The 27,092-nt window shown below is 39.8% G+C and overlaps 1 protein-coding gene across 2 annotated transcripts in view; it reads right to left on the reverse strand.

The window, feature by feature from the left end:
* RANBP3L (RAN binding protein 3 like) overlaps positions 1–13,867 on the reverse strand; it is a 41,722-nt gene extending 27,855 nt beyond the window's left edge. For both annotated transcript variants that reach the window (XM_066239848.1, XM_066239838.1), the window contains exon 1: positions 13,311–13,867. In XM_066239848.1, coding sequence (XP_066095945.1) covers positions 13,311–13,401 — 91 coding nt within the window. In that variant the 5' untranslated portion in view covers positions 13,402–13,867. The remainder of the gene's footprint in view (positions 1–13,310) is intronic.
* Positions 13,868–27,092: the final 13,225 nt, after the last annotated feature.

Genomic DNA, 27,092 nt, shown 5'->3' on the forward strand with positions numbered 1-27,092 from the left:
TTCTTTTGTGCCAGCCACTGTGTTAGGACCTAGGTACACACTGTCTGATTGAAGGTATATTAGCCTCATTGCAGCGCCTTCTCTCCCCAACAGGGCCCAGCGCGTTAGTGAGAAAGCAAATAGTCCTCACCTCCACTCGCTTCTAGATTTCTCCCCTCTCCCAAGCAATCCTCTGGGCTCCAAAGACAAAGCCAAAGTAAGTATCAAGCCATGGGGTTCATACCAGTTTTCACGCCGGACCCAGTAGGAAATTAACAATTTCAAGTGAAGTCCTTGAAACTACAATATATCTTAAAAAATGTATCCTTTATTCTTTAATATGTTTATTGATAAACCCACTTCTTTAACAACAATGTACTGAGGGGTGGCTATGTATAAGACTCTTTATAAGGTAAGAGAGAGGGGACAGTGGTACAAATTAAGGCTGAAGATGAGATAGGAGCTTTGGGAGGCCTTGTAGGTTGTGCCAGGAGTTTCCTTTTATTCCCAGAAAAACGGGAAGCCAGTAAGAGATATTAAGCTATGGAATGATTCACTCTGATCTTCATTTTCTCTTTGAAGATCACTCTGCTTGCTGTGTGGAGAAGGGATCAGCAGGGACAGGGACAGAGAGGGAGGAAGTAAGAGGCTAGTCTAAATTCTAGAGAGTCAACTACTGTGTTTTTTATTTCTTTGTTCACCTTGCAGCTATGATTTTTTTTTTTGAGGCAAATGGAGAAATTAAAAGTCTAAAATACAGTCTTCTGTGAAAGGGAATGAAGATGAGGGAATGGGGAGGAACACCTAAAACCCTTAAAGATTCATTCTTGATGTTTTGCCTGTTTTAAGGTTCATGTAGCATTTAATGAATCCCGATATTGTTGTTTTCTGAACTACTTCATTAAGAGAAGACGTTCATTCACAATATATTTAAGTATCTCAAATACATTTAAGTACCCATTATATACAAGAAAAAGCACAATGTACTCAGTTCACCTGTCATTCTGCTCCATAATGGAAGTAGGCTGTGGGCCAAGATCTTTATTTATTTATTTTTAATTTTTGAAACCGAGAGAGACAGGAAGGGAGAGAGTGGGGAGCAGCTGTGTTGGTAGTGATGATAGGGTTCAGAGAAATCTGGGAAGGGATATAAATTGTCCTATCGTTGTCAGTCAGTAATGTCTAAACATATATATAAAGAAATTGCACTAAAATGCCTGATAGGTAGAAATCCAGAGATGAACACCTAAAGAAAGCTATGGGAGTTGGATGCTGTTTTTTCTTGGTCAGAAGATCAAGAAAAGAAAGAGCAGAGAAAGGGGCAAGGAGAAAATGGCTGTTTTTTCCCCTAGAAAATCTTGTAAAACCATTTGATCTTTTAAACCACATGAATATGTATAACTTTAAAAATTAAAAACAGCCTGACCTGTGGTGGCGCAGTGGATAAAGTGTCGACCTGGAAATGCTGAGGTTGCCGGTTCAAAACCCTGGGCTTGCCTGGTCAAGGCACATATGGGAGTTGATGCTTCCTGCTCCTTCCCCTTCTCTCTCTCTGTCTCTCTCTTCTCTCCCTCTCTCTCTCCTTTCTAAAATGAATAAATAAATAAATAAAATTATTAAAAAAAAATTAAAAACAAAAATAATTCCTATTATAATGTCAGACGCCCATAATTAAAGGACAAATCTCATGCTCCTTGCCAAAAATAGACTTATTGAGTTACACTGCCTAGCAGGCATCCAGTATCTTATTTCTTAGGCCCAACTGGTTTTTGCATAGAGATAGTGGGAAATAAAGGTGTGAGCAGGAGGAACTCACTGAGCTCAGAATGCACATTTGAGAGGCAATTTATGCCCTTGCCTTTCACCAGCGCATTCCCCCAAGTCCCCAGACAAGAATTCAGAGAGAAAATTGTGCATATATGTAAGAGCTTGGGTCTTCAGGATTCAAAGTGTTAACAGTAAATATAATTCTCCCCCCTATTCTAATATGCACCAAATTCTGGGTGGGTGGTAAAGTACTCTGTATCTCCACATATTTCATTGGCACTCGATGATCTCTGGCAAACAGACCTATTTCATGGAGGAAAGTAACTGGGTGAACCTTCTTGATGGAGGATGTTTGAAAGGATTTACTGAGTGGAAAGCAGCTCCAGGAAAAGGAGGCAGAAGAGATGCCTTTCGCTCAGAGTCCCGGGGGATGTGGGGTACAAGCAGCTTCTAGGGGTCTCAAGTTTCTGCTACCCGGTCCCTCCCACCTGGAGCCTAGCAAACGTCTGCTTGCTGCTCTTGTCGTTTTAGGGGGCATGAAACCCGAGTTCTCCGCACTGGAAAGGCCCAGACTCCGCTAGCTAGCGGGGCCAAAAAGGCTGTGGAAGAGCCCCGGCAGGAGGGAGGGGGATAACAAGCCCTGTGCAGAGGGCCCACCTGCTGCTTGACTTACAGCCCTGGCGGGCCCTGCGTGTTTCTGTCTCTTTCTTTCTGAACCTGCCCATGCGTCTCTGCCACGTCCTCTGCCCTGATGTTCTCCCTGTGCACGGTCTCACACAGGCTCCAGCGCTGTCCTGTGTGTCCCCATCCTCGTCCTCCGCCCTCACTTGTGTCCAGCTTTCTGGTCATGGCATGGCGGTAGAACTCTGAGGTCAAGAGAGGCCTGGAGCGGTGTTTAAAAACAAAGTAACCGCAAGCCTTAGCCTTTTTCATCTGGTTCTGCAGGTATGATATACTTATAAAGGGTTGTTAGGATTGAAACAATGTGTGCATATGAGAGCCCCTAGAATAGCTTCCTCTTTAAACCCTTTTGGAATAAAGCAGAATAACTCTCAGTCTATCTATCTGCAAAGAAGACCCTCAATAAAAGTGAGATCCCTTTTCCCTCATCCTCCCCAGTCCTATGTGATGTGCAGTCGTCCTGCTACCTTGTCAGTTCTGGAAGAAGTGCCTTTTTTGTTCCTCAAAGGTCTTTCTTTTTCCCTTCACTCATTACCTTATTCTTACCCCTTGTTCCCTTCTCAGTTCCCCTTGTTGATCTGTTATATTCTGCTTCTTTTTTTAGTATCAGGAAGTTTCTGGATTCAGGCCATAGCACATAAATAGCATTAGAGATCCTTGTTCTTCAAAGTGTGGTCAAGACAGACTGGCAATATTGACTGGGACCTTGTTAGAAATGCAGATTCTTAGGCATCACTTACTGAATCAGGATCTGCATTTGACAGGACCCTCTGATGATTTGTACACACATTTGAGAAACGGTCCCCCAGGTTTCTGTCGGAAGATAGCAGTTAGTGACCAAACCTCCAGACGTTCTGAGAAACTCGACAATTAGTGAGAAAATAATTAGTACTCAGCCTACAGACTGTGATTACTATGGTTCAATGGAAGGTGAAGTCAAGGACTTCTTGAAAGACTTAAAAAGAAAACATGTAATAAGAATAATGAAATATCAAAATTGATATTAAAATCAATTATTCAGATATTCTGCTTGAAGTAATTAATGAATTCTTCTCTAATGCAAATATTTGCTTTCATAATGTGTCTGAAATCTAACTTTATTCAAAAATTTCTAGTAAATATATCTGCTTGAGGTTAATTACAAAGAAAAATTTAGCCTGGAAACATAAACTGCATCAAAAAACCTTTGTCATAGAACTTATATTCTTCAACAAGAATGTAAAACATCTAAAATCTCAACTGTAAACAATGATATCTTCTGTAGGAAATTCAGATAAATCCTAGCAGGTTGAGGAAACACAAAGTATCTGAATCACAGTCCTGATTTGTTGAAAAAGAACAGACAAAAATCAAAACTGTATGAAAATATTCTAAGATAGTTTTAAGAAAGGACACATTGTAGCCCAGAAGGAAAAGGAATCCCGGCCAGTTCATGAGAGAACCACCAGCATGAAATATTCTGTACTTATTTCTAGCCATATACAGAGGAATTCTGTAAAAATGCAAAAGAAATGAAATAAACAGTAATTTGCCCACCAAATTCTAAAAAAAACTATGTCTTTACAGAAAGGTGTGGTAGGGCCACAGAATGACATTATTAACTGTGAAGGGACAATCTTGAGTCTATTTTATGAGATCCCTCGTATTGACCTGAAGGTAAAATAATCAGAACCCCAGCGGGAAACAAAGGCAGTTGGCCTAGGAAGTTTCCAGACTGTCTCACAAAGCACTAGTTCAACTTGAGACACAAGATGAATGAACCCTGCTGGCATGATGCCAGCCCTGCTTAAGTTATAACAAATTTTGTGTGCTATAAATACAAGTGTGTTTAATAAATACAGCATCTGGACTAAAAGGGGAAAATCAGTCAATCTTTTTTTTTTTTTTTTTTTTTGTATTTTTCTGAAGCTGGAAACGGGGAGGCAGTCAGACAGACTCCCGCATGCGCCCGACCGGATCCACCCGGCATGCTCACCAGAGGCAAAGCTCTGCCCACCAGGAGGCGATGCTCTGTTGCGACCAGAGCCACTCTAGCGCCTGGGGCAGAGGCCAAGAAGCCATCCCCAGCGCCCGGGCCATCTTTGCTCCAATGGAGCCTCGGCTGCGGGAGGGGAAGAGAGACAGAGAGGAAGGAGAGGGGGAGGGGTGGAGAAGCAAATGGGCGCTTCTCCTGTGTGCCCTGGCCGGGAATCGAACCCGGGACTTCTGCACACCAGGCCGACGCTCTACCACTGAGCCAACCGGCCAGGGCCTCAGTCAATCTTTTAAATCCAATTTTAAATTGTTTGAACTGCTTTAAGTTTTTGTTGGAAATGAAGTTATAAAATGCCAGTTCTAAGAAATCTAGCATTTCTAGTTTTGATTCATTTGTCACCCTGTTAAAGTTAATTTTCTAAATAAAATTTAAACATTAAAAAAGAGAAACATACACTAGAGACAAAAATTACAATAAAACAAAAAAAAGTTGTTCCTTGTCTCCTCAATACCATGCTAACAAAGAAATCACTCATTTTTAGAATAGAAATAATTTCAGAATAGGAAATTGAAGATGACAAAACTATCTCTCAGTCCAATGACTATACCCATCATCACCCAGAGCTTCATCTAAACCAGGGGTAGTCAACCTTTTTATACCTACCGCCTACTTTTGTATCTCTGTTAGTAGTAAAACTTTCTAACCGCCTACTGGTTCCACAGTAATGGTGATTTATAAAGTAGAGAAGTAACTTTACTTTATAAAACTTATAAAGCAGAGTTACAGCAAGTTAAAGCATATAATAATAATTACTTACCAAATACTTTATGTCAGATTTTCGCTAAGTTTGGCAGAATAAATCTTTATAAAACAACTTACTATAGTTAAATCTATCTTTTTATTTATACTTTGGTTGCTCCACTACCGCCCACCATGAAAGCTGGAATGCCCACTAGTGGGTGGTAGGTACCAGGTTGATTACCACTGATCTAAACCATCACATTTTCTGAATTCATCTGCTTTCTCATGCTGATAATCTTCAAGGGGTTCATTCATAGAAGGTTCCAAAGACTCTAGACACTTCCCTCCACTAGTTTACATGCTGGTCTAGATCTAGACACAGAAAAATTTTGAAAAACCAAGGCATAGAGATAATAAAAGGCTTTGATGTGTGCAAGAAGCAAAAAGATTCAGAGGTTGTGTCAAACATAAGACTTGCTACCCTTCTGGAAGTAGTCCCAAGCCCCTGAAAAATTGTGTTGGGTCCATTCTCACCCCAAACTCAATTCCACACTCTGCTGCTTAATTTATAATCCAGTCAGATGTGAAGTCACATTGACCAGTGAATTCACTGCATTTGCATTTTAGAATCTGAAGATTTGCAGCAGCAGTAATTCAATTGAAAAAAATTCTTATTACTTAAAGTCATTTACTTCACTAATGTCTTTATAAATAGAGAAGTTCATAGATTCAAAATACAGAGAATGTTAACAAAATTATTTGATACAGAACATCTGGCTAATTCACTCTTTCCATCAAAATGCAGTGATGATGAAGAAAATGGTTTTAAATTCTAAGTGTTCTGTAAGTAATCCCAAAAGACATGATCATCATGTTCAGTGTGCTTTATATTGGGGTGAGGTGATGAGTGACTCTTTAATAGACATCACAGCATACTCCATTAAATTTTACTACTGTTCCAATGTGAAAACATTACTTTTTGAATTATTTATTTATTTTTTAATTACTTAAATATTATTTTATTTTTTCTTAAGTTATTTTATTCTTTCCTCTTAACAATGTTTACCCTTTGGCCTTTTGAAATGTTTAATTTAATACGACCTGAAGAAGTAGTATGAGAAGTTAGACTTTGATGATATCCCCTGATGCTTCTTTTATGTACAGGCTTAATATAAAAACTTATATTTGCATCATACTTTACCTTTATAAAGCGAATTTAACTACAAGTTAGGGGATATTTCAAAATGAATATAAAAGTATAAAATATTCCCTAATTTTTGTGAGCAGTGTATATTAGTGGCTAAATGGATGGCTAGTAAGAACCAGAACATCTGTTTTTGTTTTGTTTTGTTTTGTTTTTTCCATTTTTCTGAAGCTGGAAACGGGGAGGCAGTCAGACAGACTCCCGCATGCGCCCGACCGGGATCCACCCGGCATGCCCACCAGGGGGCGATGCTCTGCCCCTCTGGGGCGTCGCTCTGTTGCATCCAGAGCCATTCTAGCACCTGAGGCAGAGGCCACAGAGCCATCCTCAGTGCCCGGGCCATCTTTTGCTCCAATGGAGCCTCGGCTGCGGGAGGGGAAGAGAGAGACAGAGAGGAAGGAGAGGGGGAGGGGTGGAGAAGCAGATGGGCGCTTCTCCTGTGTGCCCTGGCCAGGAATCGAACCCGGGACTCCTGCACGCCAGGCCGATGCTCCACCGCTGAGCCAACCGGCCAGGGCCCAGAACATCTATTTTTAAAAACCTAAGCTTTGACACAAAAACAGACATAGATTGAAATTCCAGCTCCTCAATTTACCAGCTCTGTGAGCTGGGCATTTCATGTGATCCTACCAAGCTCGGTTTCCTCATCAGTAAAATGGGGATAGTAAGACATACTTCACTGAGTTGTTGTAAGAATTAAACAAGGTAAGTAGGTCAAACGCTAAACTCAGTGCTTGGCACCTATGAAATGCTCAGTGAGCTGCATTTCTTATTACATGATCTGATCCACAAGAGGTAAGTTATTAAACCCTTCTGCCATGAGAGCACTGAAGCTTTAAGCTTATAGGATGTACCCAAGGGCACACAGCTAACATTTAGAGATCCAGGACTAAACCATGTGAGCGAGTGCTTATTTCAAATCTCATGCTTTTTCCTGTTTAAAAACAAAACAAAAACAAAAACAAAAGAATTCCCTCCTGGCTTGCATTGTGAATGAAATGACTGTCGGGGCTTCTCTCTCGAAGCTGTGATATGCCCAGGCTATGACAGTCCTCCTGCTTTCATGGCCAGCCTGGTCGAGATGGGGTCCAAGGCTGTGCAAGTCATCCTGAACTTGGGTTGTGCCATCTGTAAACACTGCTAGGTGCTCCACTTACTGTTGCCATTTTCTATTTGTATTCTGACTCTAAAGAGGTTTGTTTGAGAAGGTCAACAGGCCAGTGGCATGGTCAGTCTGGTCATTTAAAAATCTTGTCAAATCTTTTCAGTCTCTGGCAAAAATAACTCAGAAGAATGAATTACTTTTGACAGAGCATATTCATTTCTCCATAATTTGAAGGTGTTATTAGATTTATCTATAAATAAAATTATGTGCCTTTGTGATACAATCACTTGTAATCTGTGATTACTTCAATATGTTTACCAGTAGCAAACTTGGGCTCTCTGGATAGAAAATGCCAGAAACAGCTGCCTTGCTCTTTCTCTACAGCGTTTCTTTATTTATGCCAATTGGGTAATAAAGATGCAGAATGTGTCCTGAGACATGCATGGTCAATTCAGTACCATTTGAAAATACATATTTCACTTGACAGCATTTATAAATCACTACTCTCCCCTCAGAATAACTTGCAGTGTGAAAATGCTTCCATATGTTAGAATGAGTCTCTCCATTTTGCTGAGGGAGGAGGAAATTGATACATAATCTAGTTTTCCTGGCATGTTGAAGATAAATATTGAGCAGGTACACGCATAGGTTTAAAATGATATCTCTTAGAGTTCATTTAAGTGATCCTCTAGTGTTTTCTGTACTGCTAAAATTAAAGAGGTGATTTTGACACAAAATAGAATTAAATTATTTTCCGCAAAGACTATTCACAAGTCAAAGTGGCTGATAAATAGCTTCATATATTGAATTCTGAAGTATCACTTCCTGTTCAGTAAAGAAACACATTATTTTTAAATTCCTTCCTAGATCCCAAGGACATGGGCTAGGTGGAGAAGCTTGATTGCAATGTCTCCCAATTCCAAATCTCTTTTCCTTAAACATGTATTTTGTGCTGCTTGAGAAGACATGAGCACGGGTTAAAGCAGGGGTCTCAAACTCGCGGCCTGCGGGCCGCATGCGGCCTGCCGAACAATTTTGTGCAGCCCGCAGACTAATCCACGAAGTTCAAAATATTTTGGATAAAATTAAGTAAGCCTAGGGGCCTACTTGTATTTTTCATTTCTCTTGCATCCTAGCTAGATATTAGCTTAGTTAACAGCAGTTGTGATGCGAACTACAGTTTCTGGTCGTTTTGTGACACTGAGTAAACTGCATGTATAACTGTGCTTGTTGTACTGATTTTTTTTTGTTTTCAACTGCAGTGAGAAAAGTGTAGCATAACAGTTGCCTTTTGTAGACCTAGTGCGGCCCGCCGAACGGCTGTGATCTTGCTCTGCGGCCCACATGCTGAGTTGAGTTTGAGACCCCTGGGTTAAAGGCTCAGACTCTGACACCGGGCTTCTAGGATTAGGATCTTGTTTCAAGACCCCCACCGTGAGGTCACGACGTTATCTATATCATGAGGTAACACATGTAAAGTGCTTAAAAATAGTGTCTGTCGTATGACAAACACTTCATAAATGCAATTTGTTCATAAGTGACATGTTGGCACTGTGGTGTGGTCCTAAGGATAAACCTGGTTTGCTGCTCTCAGAGAACTTGTACAATACTGAGAAACAACAGGAGGGAAATATTACAGGCACATCGCAGAATCGTAGTTTGAATGGGGTCATGTAGGTCTCCCAGTGGGACTTGAACATCCTCATTGGACGGCCTCCATGACACAGCCTATCAGTAAGGATCGAAATGCATGCTAGAGCTAAAGCATGTTAGCCCATGAGTAGCAGCACTGGTGTGTGTTCCAGGTGTGCCAACATCTTGGTCCTTCACCCCACAGGGCCAGCCTCCTATCTTTACCTCCAAAGGGTCATACATATTCGAGATTCATCTGTGAGGTCACGTGCATCAATCCTTCATTCTCTCCTACTACTGCATAGCTTTCCAGGTTGCTTCCACTGTTTGGCCATTGTAAATAGTGCGTCTGTGAGCACTGGGGTATGAATTCCAGTCCCTGCTTTCACTTGTGTTGGTTATGCACCCAGAAGGGAATTGCTGGATCACATGGCAATTCTATTTTTAGTAGTTTAGGAAATGCCATACAACTTTCCACAGAAGATGCACCATTCTACATTCCCATCAACAGTGCATAAGAATTCTAATTTCTTCCCATTCTTTACAACACTTGTTATTGTCTATTTTTTATAGTAGCCATTCTAATGAGTGTGAGGTGGAAAAAATGAAGTTCAAGTCGTTATATATATTTTCCAAATCTTCACATATGTGCCACTTACTAGAGAGGCTTATTGTGAAGCATGGGAGTTTGAACATAATAAAGTCTAATAAAATATGAATTTTAAAGTTATTTTTAAATGGTCTATATTTGTTTCTACCCATATGTGCCTTCAAATGCCAGTAATGACTTTTCATATAGAATAAATGCTATTTGAGATTCTTTGAGGCTCCCTTTTGGTGGAATAAAAACAGCTATATATGTGTAGGTCTTCTTCCATTGAAATTGGTGGACTTTGAGTAAAGCAGACTGCCCTCCATAATGTCAGTGCATTTCATTCAGCCTGCTGAAGGTCTGAAGGCCTGGCTGGAACAAAAGACTGAGCTGCCCTGAGCAAGAAGTAATTCTGCCAGCAGACCACCTTTAGACTTCAAGTGTGACATTGGTTGGCTCTCTGTATGGACCTCCAGATTTTGGACTTGCTTGCCTCCATAGTCCTGTGACAATTTGTTGAAATAAATTTCTCTCTCTCTCTCTCTTTCTCTATCTCTAACTACCTATGTGTGTGTGCGCGCACATACATATATATATATATATACACACACACACACACATCTTATGGGTTCTATTTTTCTGGAGAACCTTGACTAATATACCACTTTACCTGGATGTTGTGAGAATGAAATGAGATAATGTATCTGGAACCACTTTATAAATGTTAAAGACTATAAAACATAAGAATAACTACATCTGCCTAGTTCATGTAATGTGTACTGAGCTTTGTTGAAGCTTCACAGACATGTAAATCAATGTTTATAGTTGTGGTCTCAGAACAATTACACAGATAAATGGATTTAAATATCACAGAAGAAGCTACAAGACAGCACCAAGTGGGGAGAGGAGGCTCCTGGAGTCTGTTCTATGCTTATCCAGCACCTGCTGCCCTAGAGCTCAACTCCATGTGGACCAGAACCACAGCTCAGGGCCGCGCACCCCCGGCACCTGGACCAGTGCTTGGCGCAGTCATAGCCCCAATTACTGCTGAAGAATGAGTGACTTTTATCTATATCAACACCCCAAAAGTACATTTTTGTAAGTGACTAGGTGGAAAGAGTTAAGTACCTCAGAGTTAACATAAAATACTTCAGCATAAAGCAAGGAATGTTAGAAAAGATGTGTGCTGAATCTAGCCATGACCTCTGAGGAGTTCAGTGTCAATCATGGTCTGGAACTTTGGTCTTTTTGGTGGGATGCTAGTGCTATGAACCCAGGATGCCTCTGTGAGTGAGTCCTCCGTCAGACCTCTGAAACAAACAGCTTTGATGCCTTGGACCTCTCTGAACTTTGCATAATAGCAAGGAACAAGTATAGCTTAGAGTAAAAGTCAGGACCACTGCTCTGAATGAGTACTTTTAAACTCCAGGACAGTAACTGGAATGTTTTTTAGCAACACAGCAAACACTGCCCAGGGTCACTTGTCAATGCAAATATTTAGATGATGTTTCTTATAGCCGTCAATTGTCAGTCTGGGCTGCATTAGTGTGCTCCAAAACTTTATGTATTGTGGTTTATGTGGGCAGATATTTTGAGACTCGGCTGTGGAAGAATATGGCTGCTTTTAAAACATTCTAGACAAATGCTTCAGTCTGAGAAATGAGACCAGACATTTAGTCTTGTTGGTATTTTGGGAAGTATGTCGTAATGATATTTCCAGGCCTCTTTGGATATGGCTGGTAAGGGAGAGACCATAAAAAACAGTCTGCCTCGAATTAAAACAACAGGGGGATACCATTTTCCACTTATAAAATTGGGAAAGAACTTTTAAAATAATATGCAAAATACTGAGAATATATTCCTATGTAGCTAATTGGGAGGCCTTTTGGCCAAAACAAACAAACAAACAAACAAACAAACAAACAAACTTAAAACTATGCATATTCTGTGATTCCACAAACTCTGCAATGATTTATCCATTAGTTTATGCTAAACACAGTGTTGTCTGTAATTGTAAAAAATGGGAAATCAAAGAAATGCCCCAAAATAGGGAATTGTCTAAAGGAATTTTGCTACACCAACGTGAAGGAATAGTATACAACTGTTAAAAATAAGGTTGTAGAAGAATATATAGTAACATGGAAATTTACTCATGAGCCATTGTCAAGTTCAAAAGCAGTTTACAAAACACTACGTACAAAGTCTGTTTTTGTTTAAATATCACACAATAGAAGAGTCATAGAAATGTGCATAGAAAAAAATGCTAAAAGACTGTACATTCAAATGATAACAGCAAATATCTTTGATTGGTGACTTTCACAGGTGATTTTTAACATCTCGTTTATGCTCTACCAGCAAATCTCATACAACAAATATTATATCAGCAATTGGGGGGGGTAGCTTTAAACATTTCAAACAAAATGAACTGCAAACAAGAAACCTCTGATGAGTCAGGATTGTCTTCTGATAGGGGAGCAAGAATGTTTTGCAGTGCTGTGATTAAACCCTGGCACATGCCAGGACTTTACATTCTAAAGAAGTTGGTTCAAAATAATTTGTAGGAGCCCTGATGGCACAGAATGGTCTTAAAGTGCTTTCATTTAAGACGAAGTATTTTCTACCCACACTATGCTGATCCTTGCACAGCATGAGGTCCACATGCAGAGAGATGGCCTGACACATTCCCACAAATGTTAGTGCACAAATGCCACCTTGGAAATGGGAGGTTTCAGTTCATTAGCCAACACTTTGCATGCCACTGAAATCTAAAGCTGTGTCCATGGAAAAATAAATAAAGATCTCGTAGCCTAGATTCATACATAGATCAATCCATCACAAGTTATTGAGGATAAGTTATATGTCTGGGGTAAATCCTTCATCTCTGAGGGGTGATGATGTCATCTGTGACAGCACCCAGCCTGTTCTACAAGTGCCCTTTGCTGTCCCTGACAGAATGCACTGGCAGGACCAGCTTGTCAGCCCATTAACTGATGCGGCTGGCTGGACAGTGGACTTCAAATTTTAAAAAGACGGTAAAAATGGCTGCAAGGGAGATGACTTAGTCTGAGTGAGTGTTCACCATGTGAGAGGCAATGCTTTTCCCTGTCTGACTCCAGCTGTTCCCAGGACCATAGAAGGGAAAAAGCCAATAATAGATATTCATTTTGCCCACAGATGAATAAGGAAAAGATACAGACACAAGTAAGCTTACACTCTAAGTCTACAAGTGCATGATTAGGGGTCGGACAGCGGAGAGAGTTCCAGGCTAACAAAAAGCTACTCTCAGCAAATTCTCTCTGTAGCTGATTCAGCCCTGCCCAGATGCGTTTTTTGAATTACACAAAATCTATCATACTCTAGAAAAATGACAGTATCTAGAGGGTTAAGCACATAAGTTTCAGAATGACAGCTCCAAGAAATACGCATTCTTGATAGTCTTCCATAATCCCTTAAAAACAAATAGTGATGCAAGGTAACCCATTCTCATGCATCACTATTATGACTATTCTCGGAGTTTAAAATGGAAGGTTGTCAAGCATTTTACAACCAGAAAGTCCCTAGCCCACCACTCTTCCAGGAATGCAAATGGCCAGGATATCAGAGAACACACACCTCATTAGTCTGACTGACTCACCTTGCTGTTGCTGGTCCTCCGGAAGCTTCCATCTACAGGTGTGCAAACCGTTGAACAGGTGGCTGCTGCCTTCTCTTTGTAGAGCAGACATGATACTGGGAGTGTCACTACGGCTCCTGTATCACTGGGTCATTTCCTTCCCTTGGCCCAGGTACCTAAAATGGTCTTCACAAAACACCCAGAACCACAGACATACGTGCAGATCTTGCCTTTGTGTGTGAAACATTTACTTCTCTAATAAATTTCCAAGTGTCTCTTCATCATGATTTTTAAAATAAATGTTTACCAATATAACTGCCTCTACATATAAATATGCCAATGCATTTGGAGAAAACAGAAAATTCTTTCATTTCAAAGCATATTGAAAATTTCCCCTTTATAGTGTAAAATCCTACAGAGTAACTATTTCTGACAGATTACACAGTTTTGGCATTTTTTCATTCCTCCTGCTGCCATGCAATCCAATACCCCATATACTTAGAGAGGAACGCTAGAGTAATATAGACAGGAGAGGGAAAAGTGCTGCGTTAAATCAAGTGATTTCTAAGCCTGGTCTCAATTACCCTCTGTGACAGCAGAAAGTGAACAGTTCTTAAGGGCGGCTGGAAGGAGGAGGAGCCCGGTGGGCTGGGCTCATTAGCATAAAGAGGCAGGCAAGAAATGACAGTGGAGTTGCTTTGAATAACAGTGACCAAAGCAGGGATTCTCAAGAGATTTCCTGACGTTACAGTAATCCCATACCCGACTTCTGCTGCTTTGTGTGTAATTGAAACAAAAGCTCAGAGCAGGGGTCTATGCCGCGTGGATTTTCACTAGTACACACGACATCTAAAGGGCAGAACTGGAACTAATAATGAGCTCATGGAAATGTACCGCTAGGACTTCCAATTTCTGTAAACACCTTCAGTTCTTCCGAGATGGGCAGTTAGAGAGCAGCCTGCCTGCCAAGGTAACTATTTGGAGTTCTGGAAGAAATAAAAACACACAACACATTATCTTTCCTGAGGTCTGGCTCTGCTTCCCCTTAGATTCTCTATTGCTACTTCTAGGTCATAAGACAAAGCTATTTCCAGTGGTGTGTGTATGTGTGTGTATGTATTGAAAAAGCGCATTTTATTGAAATACTAAAAACAGCTCATATTTCATTTAAATAATAGCATATTTACTAATCTTTTTAAATAACCCCGAAATACCTTTCCATTAAGTGAAGTCATGATGAATGCTGATAGAGCCTGTCCTTCAAGATTCACAGCTCTTTGTAGATTAAGAAAGGAGGTGGTGGGCAATAATAAAGGAGAAAGGCAGAGCTCTTTAGCCTTAATGTCTGTATCCTGCCGCTTCCTGTGCATATCTGGAAATTGGTGCTCAACCTGACACCCTAACTAGAAATTTACCTCCTAGACCTATCAGGATGGACATCCTCATTTTATTTTGAGGCAATTATTGATTTCCCCCAGCAAACTCTGAGCTATGAGAACTCTCAATGAAATCTGGTCGCTCTTTCATATTTTTTAAATGATTTATTAAACTGCTTTCATTATTTTAATAGTCTGTGTAGAGCAGTTTTAGGACCCTCACAGTGTAACAGGTTGTAGAAGTATTTAGCCACTTTGTAAGAGATTCCTGTTCTTAGAGAACCATAGTTTTTGCTTTAAGTGGCTGGAATTTATCTCCCGCTTCACAATGGTCATGGTGGAAGGCTGTGGAATATTATTCCTGAAGAAATGAAAGCAATTAATGTTCCATCAAGTTGTGGGCCTCACTAATGAGCCTGTTATTATTTAGGTAAATTAAATAACCCACAAAACTATAAGCCAGCCCTTGAAAGAAAAGAATATTTTAAAAATATTTTATAATGAGAATTTATATATATAGATATATAGAGATATAGATATATATAGCTATAGATATAGATATACAGAAAGAATAATAAGCTTTATGACCGCTCACTTAAATTCAATCATTATCAACTCATGGGCAACCTTGAATCAAATCTGTTTCTTAATAGCCACTTTCCCCCTCACTTGACCATTGGAATTGAAGCATTCCAGACATCATTGCACTCATAAAATTTCAGTATGTATTTCTAAAACACAAGGACTTAAAAAATAGGACCATAATTAAATTGTCATCTTTTTAATAATTACACATGATTGCTTGATGTAATTAAATATCCAGGTGTTGTTATTTTTCTGATGCCTGATAATTTATTTTTTATTTTTACACTTTGTTCAAATTTGGATTCACAGGTCCACACATTGTATCTGGTTATATGTCTCTTCAGTTTTTTTACTCTGTACCTTTCTCTCTGAGAAAATGTTGCTTAGGGATTAATATCTACATTTACCTTTATTTGTGTCTGATTTTTCAGGGAAGACCCTTACCTGCCTCTATTTTTCTTCCACATGGATGTAAACCTGTGGGGAAAGACAGGAAAAAGAGTGGTATAGACCATAGAGATTAAAGCAGCCAGCTTTCTAGACTGGCGACTCCTGTTACTGCACCGTGTAACCCTGACCCAGGTAGTGAACATCTCTTGGGTTTGTGTCTTCATTTGTCAAATGAAACAGATGTTTGATAAGCAATGAAAGAAATTATTCAACACTCATTCTGTGATTATGAAGACCTGGGAAAGGAAAGATTATTCTGCGTTGTCTCTGACTACAGACTGAAGAGAAAGAAATAGATTTTTTTTTGTTTTTTTTTAATTTTTTAATTTTATTTATTCATTTTTAGAGAGGAGAGAGAAAGGAGAAAGAGAGAGAGAGAGAGAGAGAGAGAGAGAGAGGAGAGATAGACAGAGAGAGAGAAGGGGGGAAGAGCTGGAAGCATCAACTCCCATATGTGCCTTGACCAGGCAAGCCGAGGGTTTCGAACCGGTGACCTCAGCATTTCCAGGTAGACGCTTTATCCACTGCACCACCACAGGTCAGGCAAGAAATAGATTTAAAATAAAAAATCTAAGTAGGATTTGGGGGTGTATTTGAAAATCTAGGCCCTCAATTCTCAAACCTGGCTGAGTACCATAATTACCCTGGGAACATTGTAAATGCCCACATATATACATATATATATGTAAGTTTAAGGTATACTATGTGTTGACTTGATACATTTATAAAGCAGGATGGTCACCACCACAGCATTAACCCCCATCCTCATCCTGTGGCATAGTCACAGGATGTGTGTGTGGTGAGAACGTTTAAGATCTACTCTCTCAGCCACATTTACATATATGGCACAGTATCATTAGCTTTAATCACCATCCTGTACATTAAATCACACTTATTGCTCTTATAACTGGAAGTTTTTATTTACTCTTTGGCCAATAGCTCTCCATTTCAAAACTGTTTCATAAGAGCCACTTTCCCCTCTCACTTCACCATTGGATTGGAAGCATTCCAGACATCACTGCATTCATAAATATTTCAGTATGATAAGACGCTAACTTATCAAAGGGGCTCCCTATCTGAGTTGCTACCATTGATCTTTAATTCATTGAAGACCAAACTTTTGGTCGTGGTTATCAAAAATCTTGCTCACTCCACAAACTTTGCCTTGGCAGTTCAGACTGATTTTTGGCCCTTATTTTTGCAGATGGGCCTCAGATTTGGCTCCCTCTGGAGGTCAGCAGAGTCCAAGGTCAATTAGTAAAACAGCTTTGGCCTCAGCACAAGATAAACCCACTTCTTTTCATCTAATGCCCACAAGAACGGGGTCTTGTATTTGTGATATAGGAAATGATTATCTGTGTCTGAGATTGTAGGAAAGTTACCTGATTATTCTCCTATGGGTAAAATTTGATCATTTGAAATACCTAAGTGCAGGTATTTCATCTTTACAGCTTTACACTTTTTTCTATCTTTATTGAGGCCTTTTGGCCAAAGTGAAAACAAGACAAAATAAAACCAAAGATCAGAAAAATTGTGGAGTTTTATTTTGTTTGTTTTAAGTGGCAAAGAAACTCAGAGTTCAGTGGTTCTGGTTCCATGATTTTCACCATCTGGGCAGGATCAAATGATCCTAGAGAGTCTGAATTTCATTTAAAAGTGTTTGAAGTACACAGGAATTGGGGTCAATGGGTCTGCAGGAGAACTGAACTCTGAAGGTAAATACTTATTAACTGGGATTATTTCCAAAATAAAGCAAATTAACTTGCACCTGATCAAACTTTTGTTACTTGAGCTGAATTTGCAATAACAGGAATATAATAATAACCAAACCCTGTTACTCTTTTTCTACCTCCTTCATATCTGTCTTCTTTCAGTAGCTCCTTCCTTGCTTTCTTGCTTCCTTTCTTCCTTTCTCCCTCTCTCCCTTCTTCTCTTCTCTCTCCTTTCTCTTTTCTTTCATTTTATGTTAATTAAGTGGAGTATAATATAATTCTAATGTATTAAAAATGAAATTATTCTATTTATGTAACTGGCTTCAAAATAATTTGGGTGAAGAAGATATCAGAAGTATTGATGAAAATAGATTTGCCGGCCCTGGCTGGTTGGCTCAGTGGTAGAGCGTTGGCCTGGCGTGCAGGAGTCCCAGATTCGATTCCTGACCAGGGCACATAGGAGAGGCGCCCATCTGCTTCTCCACCCTTCCCCTCTCCTTCCTCTCTGTCTCTCTCTTCCCCTCCCGCAGCCGAGGCTCCATTGGAGCAAAAGATGGCCCGGGCGCTGGGGATGGCTCCTTGGCCTCTGCCCCAGGCGCTAGAATGGCTCTGGTCGCGACAGAGCGAGGCCCCGGATGGGCAGAGCATCGCCCCCTGGTGGGCGTGCCGGGTGGATCCCAGTCGGGCGCATGTGGAAGTCTGTCTGACTGCCTCCCCGTTTCCAGCTTCAGAAAAATACCAAAAAAAAAAAAAAAAAAAAAAAAAAAAAGATTTGCCATACATAGATAATTATTAAACTTGAGTGATGATCACTTGGAATTTATTTTATGTTCATGTCTACTTTTCCATATGTATATTTAAGTTTTCATGCTAAAATGTTTTAAAATATAAAGTTTTAATGAATCTAACAGAAAAGTTACAAGGAATAGGCAATGTGCTAGATTTATTAGGATGGGAAGAAACTCTTCAAATTTCTTTTTCTATTTAATTTTTACTTTATATATTATAAAATATATAGAAAGATGGAAAATGTTAACATTCAAAATGTGTTTGTGGAGCAGTACATGAATACAATTTATAACCAAACAGAGCAGCTCACACTGAGGTACATTCTCAAACACCTGCTATGGGCAGGGGGCATGACCATTACCCAGAGACTTCTGTGGCAGGGGAGGAAGCACCTGATGTGAAGATGGCACTCACAGTTTTAAAAAGAACCAGTCATTGACTTATTACTTTTGAACTTACAGATGTTCCATACTATACTACATTTCTATAATTGTATCACTATCTTATTATTTCTACTTTAAAAAATGTAGTCAGGTTGTGCCTCAGTTTGGGCTGCTATAACAACGTGGCATAGTCTGGAAGGATCAGAAGCAACAGAAATTTCTCTCTCACAGTTCTGGAAGCTGGAAGTCTGAGATCAAGGTGCCAGCCTGGTGGGGTTCTGATGAGGGTCCTCTTCTGGGTGTCAGATTGCTGACTTTTCCCTGTGTCCTCACATGGTGGAAAGAGTTGAGAGAGCTCACTGGAGTTCCTTTCACAAAGGCACTAATTGCATTCATGAGGACTCCCTCCTCTTGACCTGATCACTTCCCTAAGGTCTCAAATCCTCATACTGTCACATTGGAGGTTAGGATTTTGACATATGAATGTGGGGAGACACAAACATTTAGTCCATAACAGGCTGTATTTTCAAGGATGGAAGACAGTTTTTAACTCAATTTCAGTGCCTTGATGGGGCATGAAGAAAAAATGTCTTTGAGCTCTTTGTATTCCCATGTGTATGACTTCAGACACCTACCTACATTAGTCAATAAATATCAACTAACTTCTTATTGCAGAACTACAACCACTTTGTGCTTCCCAACCTACATATCTGAGTGCACACACATGTGCACACATACACACAGGGCACCTTGTCTCCTTGGCATTCATAACTTGCATTTGAGGAGCAGGTGTTAGAGCTCAGACATTGATCTTCAGCTTCAAACAACAAGAGCACCTAGTGAGCTGCAGTGGGAAATCCTAGAACAGCCTGGGGTTTCCGGGAATAGCTGCGTCAGTAGTGAGCCATTGAAGCCCCTCCCACACTCTCCACAGGGGTTCAGAGTGGCTGGGCTTGAAGATAGAGGGTCAGAATGTAAGATCACTCACATTGCCTCAGGGGTCCAGTGAGGTGACCACATGAGAGTGGTACAGGATAAATCAAGAAAGAATCAAACTTCCACTTCTGATCTTTTCAACTATTTCTCACTCAGTGGGAGCGTGAAGCTCTCCAATGAGCTCTGAAATCTAGATGCAAATGTTATTGGCACAATGAATAAAACGACTGGTATGTTTTTCTGCTGCTTTTTTCTGTATATTACACATATTAGCTACATCAGCTAACATATACTTCTTTATTGTAAGCTTTTCAAGTAAGCCTGTATAATAGTGAATCCTAAGTAGACACCTGAAAAAGACAATAGAGATGTTTTTTATGTTTTTAAATTACTAATCAAAATAATGAACTGAGCACACACTTTCAAATCCATGCCTTGGTATGGAAGCTTATACAGATATACATAAAAATATGGACAATATATCTTAGAAAGTCATCTTTATGAATCTGCCATCACTAGGTGAAAAATTATGAAGACTTACAAGAAGTCAAAAAAGAGATGGAATCTGAATAATAAGAGCGAAGTAAGCCATGGTAAGAGAAGCTTGGAGTCTATAAATACCAGTAACATGGGCAATGGTCACATACTACTAGAAAAAAAAAACAACTCACATGTGGAACAGTAGCATTTATCCACAGGATAAATTCTGATGAGTATCCTTTAAGAATGTGAATTATCTGCCTGGAAAAGGCTTTCAAAGAGAAATTAGGAAGAAAAATGAAGCTGGCAAGGGCTTAGCACTTCTTCCTGCCTACTTCCAGATGGGAATTCCCATGGAGAGAGACTGGCGAGGGAGGTTGATCCGCTCAAGAAATGAATACATTAAAGCCTTTCACAGCCAAAGTCAAGTGCGCCTTTGTAGTAGTTGGAGGGTGTCTTCCTTCTGACCATGTGCTCTATATCCATGAATTCAGAAGTGAACTCTGTCAACCAACTGGCACACTTACACAAAGCATGCAGTCAATCCTCAGGAGAAGCCAGCTGGGGGAAAAACCTGCCCCCACCCAGCTGCAGAGGAAAATCATGCTAACTCCTCAGACATCTTGACATAAATTTTTAGTCATAAATATGAATGGCAAATGGAAGATTATCAGATACTTGAGGAAGGGCCAATAGAAGAAAGAAAAAAGACCAGGATAGGATAAGCAAACAGAACAAATGACCCTGGAGAAAATAGAAATAATGCCAGAAACCAAAAAGAACTTTAAAAAAATAACAACTTTAGTGCCCTCAGAGACAGAAAGAATATTACACCCATAATCGAAGACTAGGTTGTTGTGATAAAAGTGAGCTACCAAAGCCCTAGAAAAATTCTTGGAAATGAAAAATATGATTTCCAAATAAAGGAAAAGTGGAAAAGTTTCACTAAAAAAAATTGAACTGAATAATGAACACAATTAAAGATAGAATTAGTTATGAGAAAGTTAAATCAAGGAAATTTTAAGAATACAGAGTAAAAAGGCAGGAAAAATGCGTGAACAAGTTGGAACATGGAAGGTCAGTCTAGGAGGTCCAGCTAAACCTCCACTTACTAGCTGTGACCTCGAGCAAATTGCATTACTGATATCTACCGTAAGTGTGTGTTTACCACCTGCCATTACTGTTCCAAGTCCTTCCATAGATTGACTTCCCTAATCCACGCCACAGCACTCCGTCTGTAGGATCACTTTTGTGTGTGTGTATGTGAGAAAATCAGTACTCTGCAACACAGCCTTGCACCAGTTTGTACCATGTCAAATGGTTTTTACAACAAACAGAAACAGTCTGGATAAAAACTAAGCATGCAGTATCATCATTTCCAGGAGAGAGAAGTCATTCCATCAGCCTTAACTGGCTGGGCGCCATCTTTGCAGCTGCCTCCCCTGTCACTACAGGGATGCTGAGAGCAGCAGGATGCATGTCTTGGGAAACAATGCACACTGGCCAATAGCAATAAAATGATTGGTCAGCTCTGACATTTCTGCATCTCTGTTTCACCAACAAAGACCCCTCCAGCTTTTCAAACGCTGTGCTCTCTTCCCAAATTTCTCTTTCTCTTGCCCATCCATTCTTTAACAATCAGGTCCGGTGTCTTTTGTGTAAAGATTCCCACCCCAACCTCTTTAGAATAAAATTAATCACACCTTCTTCTGGGCTGGAACTATATTTTCAATATCTTTTCATCATTATACATATGATATTTCTGATAATTATCTATATGCATGCTTCTTCTCACTGAGATATGAGTACACTGGGTCTAATATGGGTTTTAAGGTATTATAGTAATAAAGAAAAGAAATAAAAGAAGATAATTAAATGAAGAAGAAGCAGAAGAAAGAGGTGAAGGAAAGAAGAGAGAAAGAAAAATGTTAGGTTTCTTTCTTTTTTCTCAAAGAGATCATGATTAAATAATCAATTTGTGGCATGCTTAGATTCTAGTAGATTGTTCCCCAAATTGGGAAAATTTCTGCTCCAAGTGGAAAAAATTGCTTTCAAATATTTTTGAAAAATTGTTTGAGAAAGGTAAATTAGATGACCTTAAATAAGTGATTGACATCTGTAATAAATAGAAAAAAATGCTGCCGATTTAAGAGGCAAAGACAGACTTTCAGTTCATTTAAATGAGAGCAAGAGAGTTGAACTGGAGGCTCTGAACTCAGGCAGGCCTGCTCGAACCTGAGCTTCACCCTTGCTAGCTGCACGTCCTTGAGTAACTTACCACCTTCCAACTTCTGTTTCTTTTCTTTCTTCTTTTTTTTTAAATATTAATTTATTTTAGAAAGACAGAGAGAAGAAGGGAGAGAGAGAGAGAAAGAGAAAGAGGGAAGCATTCATTTGTTGTTCCACTTAGTTGTGCATTCACTGGTCACTTCCATATGTGCCCTGACTGGGGATCAAACTCGTATCCCTGGTGATTCATGAAGACGCTCCAACCAACTGAGCTGACCAGCCAGGGCCTCCAGCTTCTGTTTCCGTATCACACAAAACGAGTACAATAATACTTACTTTATTAACATTTAACTGCTTCTAGCTCAATGATGGGCAGAGCCATTTAGATGTTTAGATGTTAGCATTTTCCATGCATAGCAAGCACTAACTTAGAATATATATATTTCTTCCCACTAATATATATATATACACTTATATTTAGTATATATGTATACTTTGTATGTATTATATATACATGTATATATACACATTTATATATACATACTTAGATATATAAGTATACATATATTTAGAACAAATGTATATTTTGTATTTATAATTCATACAAATATATACACATATATCTAGTGAGTTGGAAGTGGGGACTCTGGGTGGTGAATAAGGAAGGAGATGTTAAGAGTGTTGTGTCAGCTCAAACATATTCTGATTTATACTCTGTTGCAATTTGTTTAGGATGAGTCAGTACTCCACAGAGTAAATATTTTTGGGAAAAATGGTAAAATCGAGTTTCTGGGCCATCTAATTTGAGGCCCATGGATTGCAAGGGCCTCCACAAGAGGACATGAGGATTCTCTGAGGACTGGGACCATGTCTAGTTCAATTTTAGGTCCCAAGTGCAGAGTGCAGAGACGGGCACACCACGGTTGGCAGTGCGTTGCATTGGAGGAGTGAATTCATGGAATTAACACTCACAGTCCTGTCTGAGCCTAACTGCTGAAGTCTACATCAACAGTGGAGCCCAGAGCAACTAACAGAATTTGCATTGATTACATCTTTTAAAAACTTGCGCTTGACCAGTGGTGGCGCAGTGGATAAAGCGTCAACCTCGAAACGCGGAGGTTGCTGATTCAACGCCCTGAGCTTGCACATATGGGAATTGATGCTTCCGGCTCCTTCCCCCTTGTCTCTCTCTCTCTCTCTCTCTCCCCTCTCTAAAGTGAATAAATAAAATCTTAAAAAAAAACATTATAATTAAAAAAAAACCAAAAACCAACCCCTCCCCAAAAAGCTTGCATAATAGCAAGCAGGAAAGAAGAGGGCTTCATGCTTACTTGACTTGCCCCACACTCCCATTTTCTCTCCAAGCAAGGAAACCTTTGACAACTTTGTGGCCGAGAGACAGCCGCTGTTCAGCTGGGGAAATTTTCTAGTTGCGTGAGAGAGTTTCAGTAGAAACTGTCTCCACTCTTACCCTCCAAAAAATAAAAATAAAAAGGAGAAGAATATTAGAAATAATATTGACTCCCCAAAACAGATGTATGCTTTCTCTTCTGATTTTATTTTTATGGGTTATTAATTGTGTTCAAACTTACATAATTTTTATGATTTATAAAGTTCTAAATAAAATACTATTTACATTGCCTGCACAAAGCACAAAAGCCATGAACTAAATAGGATGGAAAGAGGAAAGAGCTGCCCAGTAAGCACCAACAGGAGAACTCCTTTGGGAGCCGACTAGCATGATGAGCTTAATCAGCATTTGGCAGCCCTAATAAAATACAAACACATCAGCTATGGAGTGAAATTATCTGCAGTGCATTTCAAAGAGCCAGCCATGCTTGGTATAAAAAAAATAACAGTTTTATCGAGGGGAATTACAATTATGAACTAGAGCAGGGGTCGGGAACCTTTTTTGGCTGAGGGAGTCATGAACGCCACATATTTTAAAATGTAATTCCGTGAGAGCCATATAATATGTTTAACACTAAATACAAGTAAATGTGTGCATTTTATGTAAGACCAATACTTTTAACAATAAGGCTCTGAATTCTTTTTAATAACTTTGTGCTGTTGCTAACCAATGATGAATAAAGTACTTCTTACCATTAATGTGACTTCTGGTGCTGCATGGTTTTGCTGATGGCTTGTAGTCTGGTTGATCCGTGGTGAGGTTAAGCTTCATGCAGGCGTTGAGATTTCCATCCGTTAAACGTGATCGTAGGTTGATCTCAACGTTCTTTAGATGTGAGAAAGACTGCTCACATGCATATGTAGAGCCAAACATTGTCAGTACAGCAATATTCACACGCTGCAGTGTGTGGTATGTGACGGGAAGCGCGTTCCAAGTTTTGACAATCAGCTGGTCTGCAGGTTGAAGTTTTTTCATTTCTTCCCACTTGTGTTTGCTCGCCAACTCTGCTTGCTGTCATGCAAGTCTTTCCAAATCTTCATTCAGTGACTTGAATTTATTCACCCACATGTCTGAGGCCTTCAGGTCAGCAGCTTGTAGCTCAAAATCTCTGACAGAGACACCGGGGATGTAACTCAGGTTGGTGCTGTCCACTGCACACTCGTGTGGATGGGTGATGAACTTAAAAAGATGAGTGCACTCATGAAATTCTTCAAAGCGTGCTTTGAATGACTGCAGGAGATTAGATGTGAAGCCCGCTAGCTGCTGGAGATCAAGATGTTGAGCAGGGTCACTTGCTGTGCATGCATCTTTAAACTCTCTCAGTTTTTCAAAGTGTAGTAAACAACCTGTTTCAATGTTGACAATGAAGAGTTCCAGCTTGTTTTCAAATGCAAATACTGCTTGTTGAAGGGATAAGACTGTATTTCCAACGCCTTGCATTTTCACATTGAGCTGGTTCAGATGTTCAGTCATGTCCACAAGATAGTAGAACAGGTGTCCCCAAACTACGGCCACGGGCCACATGTGGCCCCCTGAGGCCATTTATCCGGCCCCCACCGTACTTCCGAAAGGGGCATCTCTTTCATTGGTGGTCAGTGAGAGGAGCACATAGACCATCTCATTAGCCAAAAGCAGGCACATAGTTCCCATTGAAATACTGGTCAGTTTGTTGATTTAAATTTACTTGTTCTTTATTTTAAATATTGTATTTGTTTCCATTTTGTTTTTTTTACTTTAAAATAAGATATGTGCAGTGTGCATAGGGATTTGTTCATAGTTTTTTTTTATAGTCCGGCCCTCCAATGGTCTGAGGGACAGTGAACTGGCCCCTGTGTAAAAAGTTTGAGGACCACTGTAGTAGAACTTCAGGAGCCACTCAGTGTTAGCTAACTCAGGATGCTCAATGTTTTTCATTTCAAGAAAAGTCTGGATTTTGCTCAGACAAGCTGCAAAACGGCTGAGCACCTTCCCTCTTGACAACCAAAGCATATTGCTGTGCAGAAGCAGACCAGGATAATTATTCCCAGCTTCATCCAGCAGTGTTTTAAACTGGCGATCATTTAAAGCTTGGGCAACAATAAAGTTGACCACCCGAATGATCAGCAACATCACCTCACCAAGCTGCTTGCCACACATCTGAGCACAAAGTGCCTCCTGATGTAGGATGCAGTAAAAACTTAGGATGGGTCTCTTTTCATGTTCAAGAAGAAGTGCTACGAATCCTCTGTTTTTCCCCACCATGCATGGAGCACCATCAGTACACACGGAAATAAGTTTATCCATTGGTAGATTTTTTTCTTTAGCAAACTCAGTGAAAGTCTTGAATAAATCCTCCCCTCTTGTTGTCTCTTTCATAGGCAAAACAACAAGACTTTCCTCACGTAGTGTGTCACCGACAGCATACCTTGCAACTACACTGAACTGGAATAAATGGCTTACGTCTGTTGACTCATCCAAAGCAAGAGAAAAGAATGGTGCTGCATTTATGTCCTTCACTTGTGTTGCCTCAATCTGATTTGCCATCATGATGGTACGATCGTAAACAGTTCTTGCTGATAGAGGCATGCCTTTTATTCATTTGATTATCTTGTTTTTATCTGAAAAGTTGTCCAAAAGTTCATTGACAACATCAAGCATGAATGTTTTGGCATACTCCCCATCTGTGAATGGCTTTTCGTTTCTCACAATTGCTAAAGAACCAGCAAAGTTAGCCGAATTCCAGTCACCTTGTTGGGTCCAAACATAGAGGTGCTGCTAACTAGCTTGCACTCTGCACAGTAGCTCTTGACATGCTTTCTTCCTGCTGTTCCCCGCTGGATATTTTGATGCAAATGTAGTATGGCCTGTGTTGAAGTGCCACTTTCTATTTGACCGTTTCATCAATGCAATTTTATCATTGCATATTAGACACACTGCAGAACCTGCTCTCTCCACAAAGGCGAATTCCTCCGTCCATTCCTGCTCAAAAGTACGATACTCCTCATCAATTTTTCTAGGTATTGTATTCTTTTTATTTATTTATTTTATCAATTTTTCTTTTAGCCATCTTCTTCATCAAAAGGGCTTCTGCAATTAGCTAGTTGACTCCTTGATTAAAAGGAGGGAAGTTTACTTCCTGACCTCACAACGACCCATGTAAGTTATGCATTATCCAATACAAATTTGGTGTTGTCCCAGGGGACAGCTGTGATTGGCTTCAGCCACCTGAAACCATGAACATGAACAGTAGGAAATGAATGGATTGTAATACATGAGAATGTTTTATATTTTTAATGTTATTATTATTTTTTATTAAAGCTTTGTCTGCAAGCCAGATACAGCCATCAAAAGAGCCACATATGGCTCGCGAGCCAAAGGTTCCAGACCCCTGAACTAGAGTTAAGTACATAAGCAGAAAGAGTCAAAAAGTATTAAATAGGAATACATGGTTTTCCCCCTTTGAAGCTCTTTTG

This window comes from Saccopteryx bilineata, chromosome 1 (assembly GCF_036850765.1).
Source record: "Saccopteryx bilineata isolate mSacBil1 chromosome 1, mSacBil1_pri_phased_curated, whole genome shotgun sequence".
In the NCBI taxonomy this organism is placed as follows: Eukaryota; Metazoa; Chordata; class Mammalia; order Chiroptera; family Emballonuridae; genus Saccopteryx; species Saccopteryx bilineata.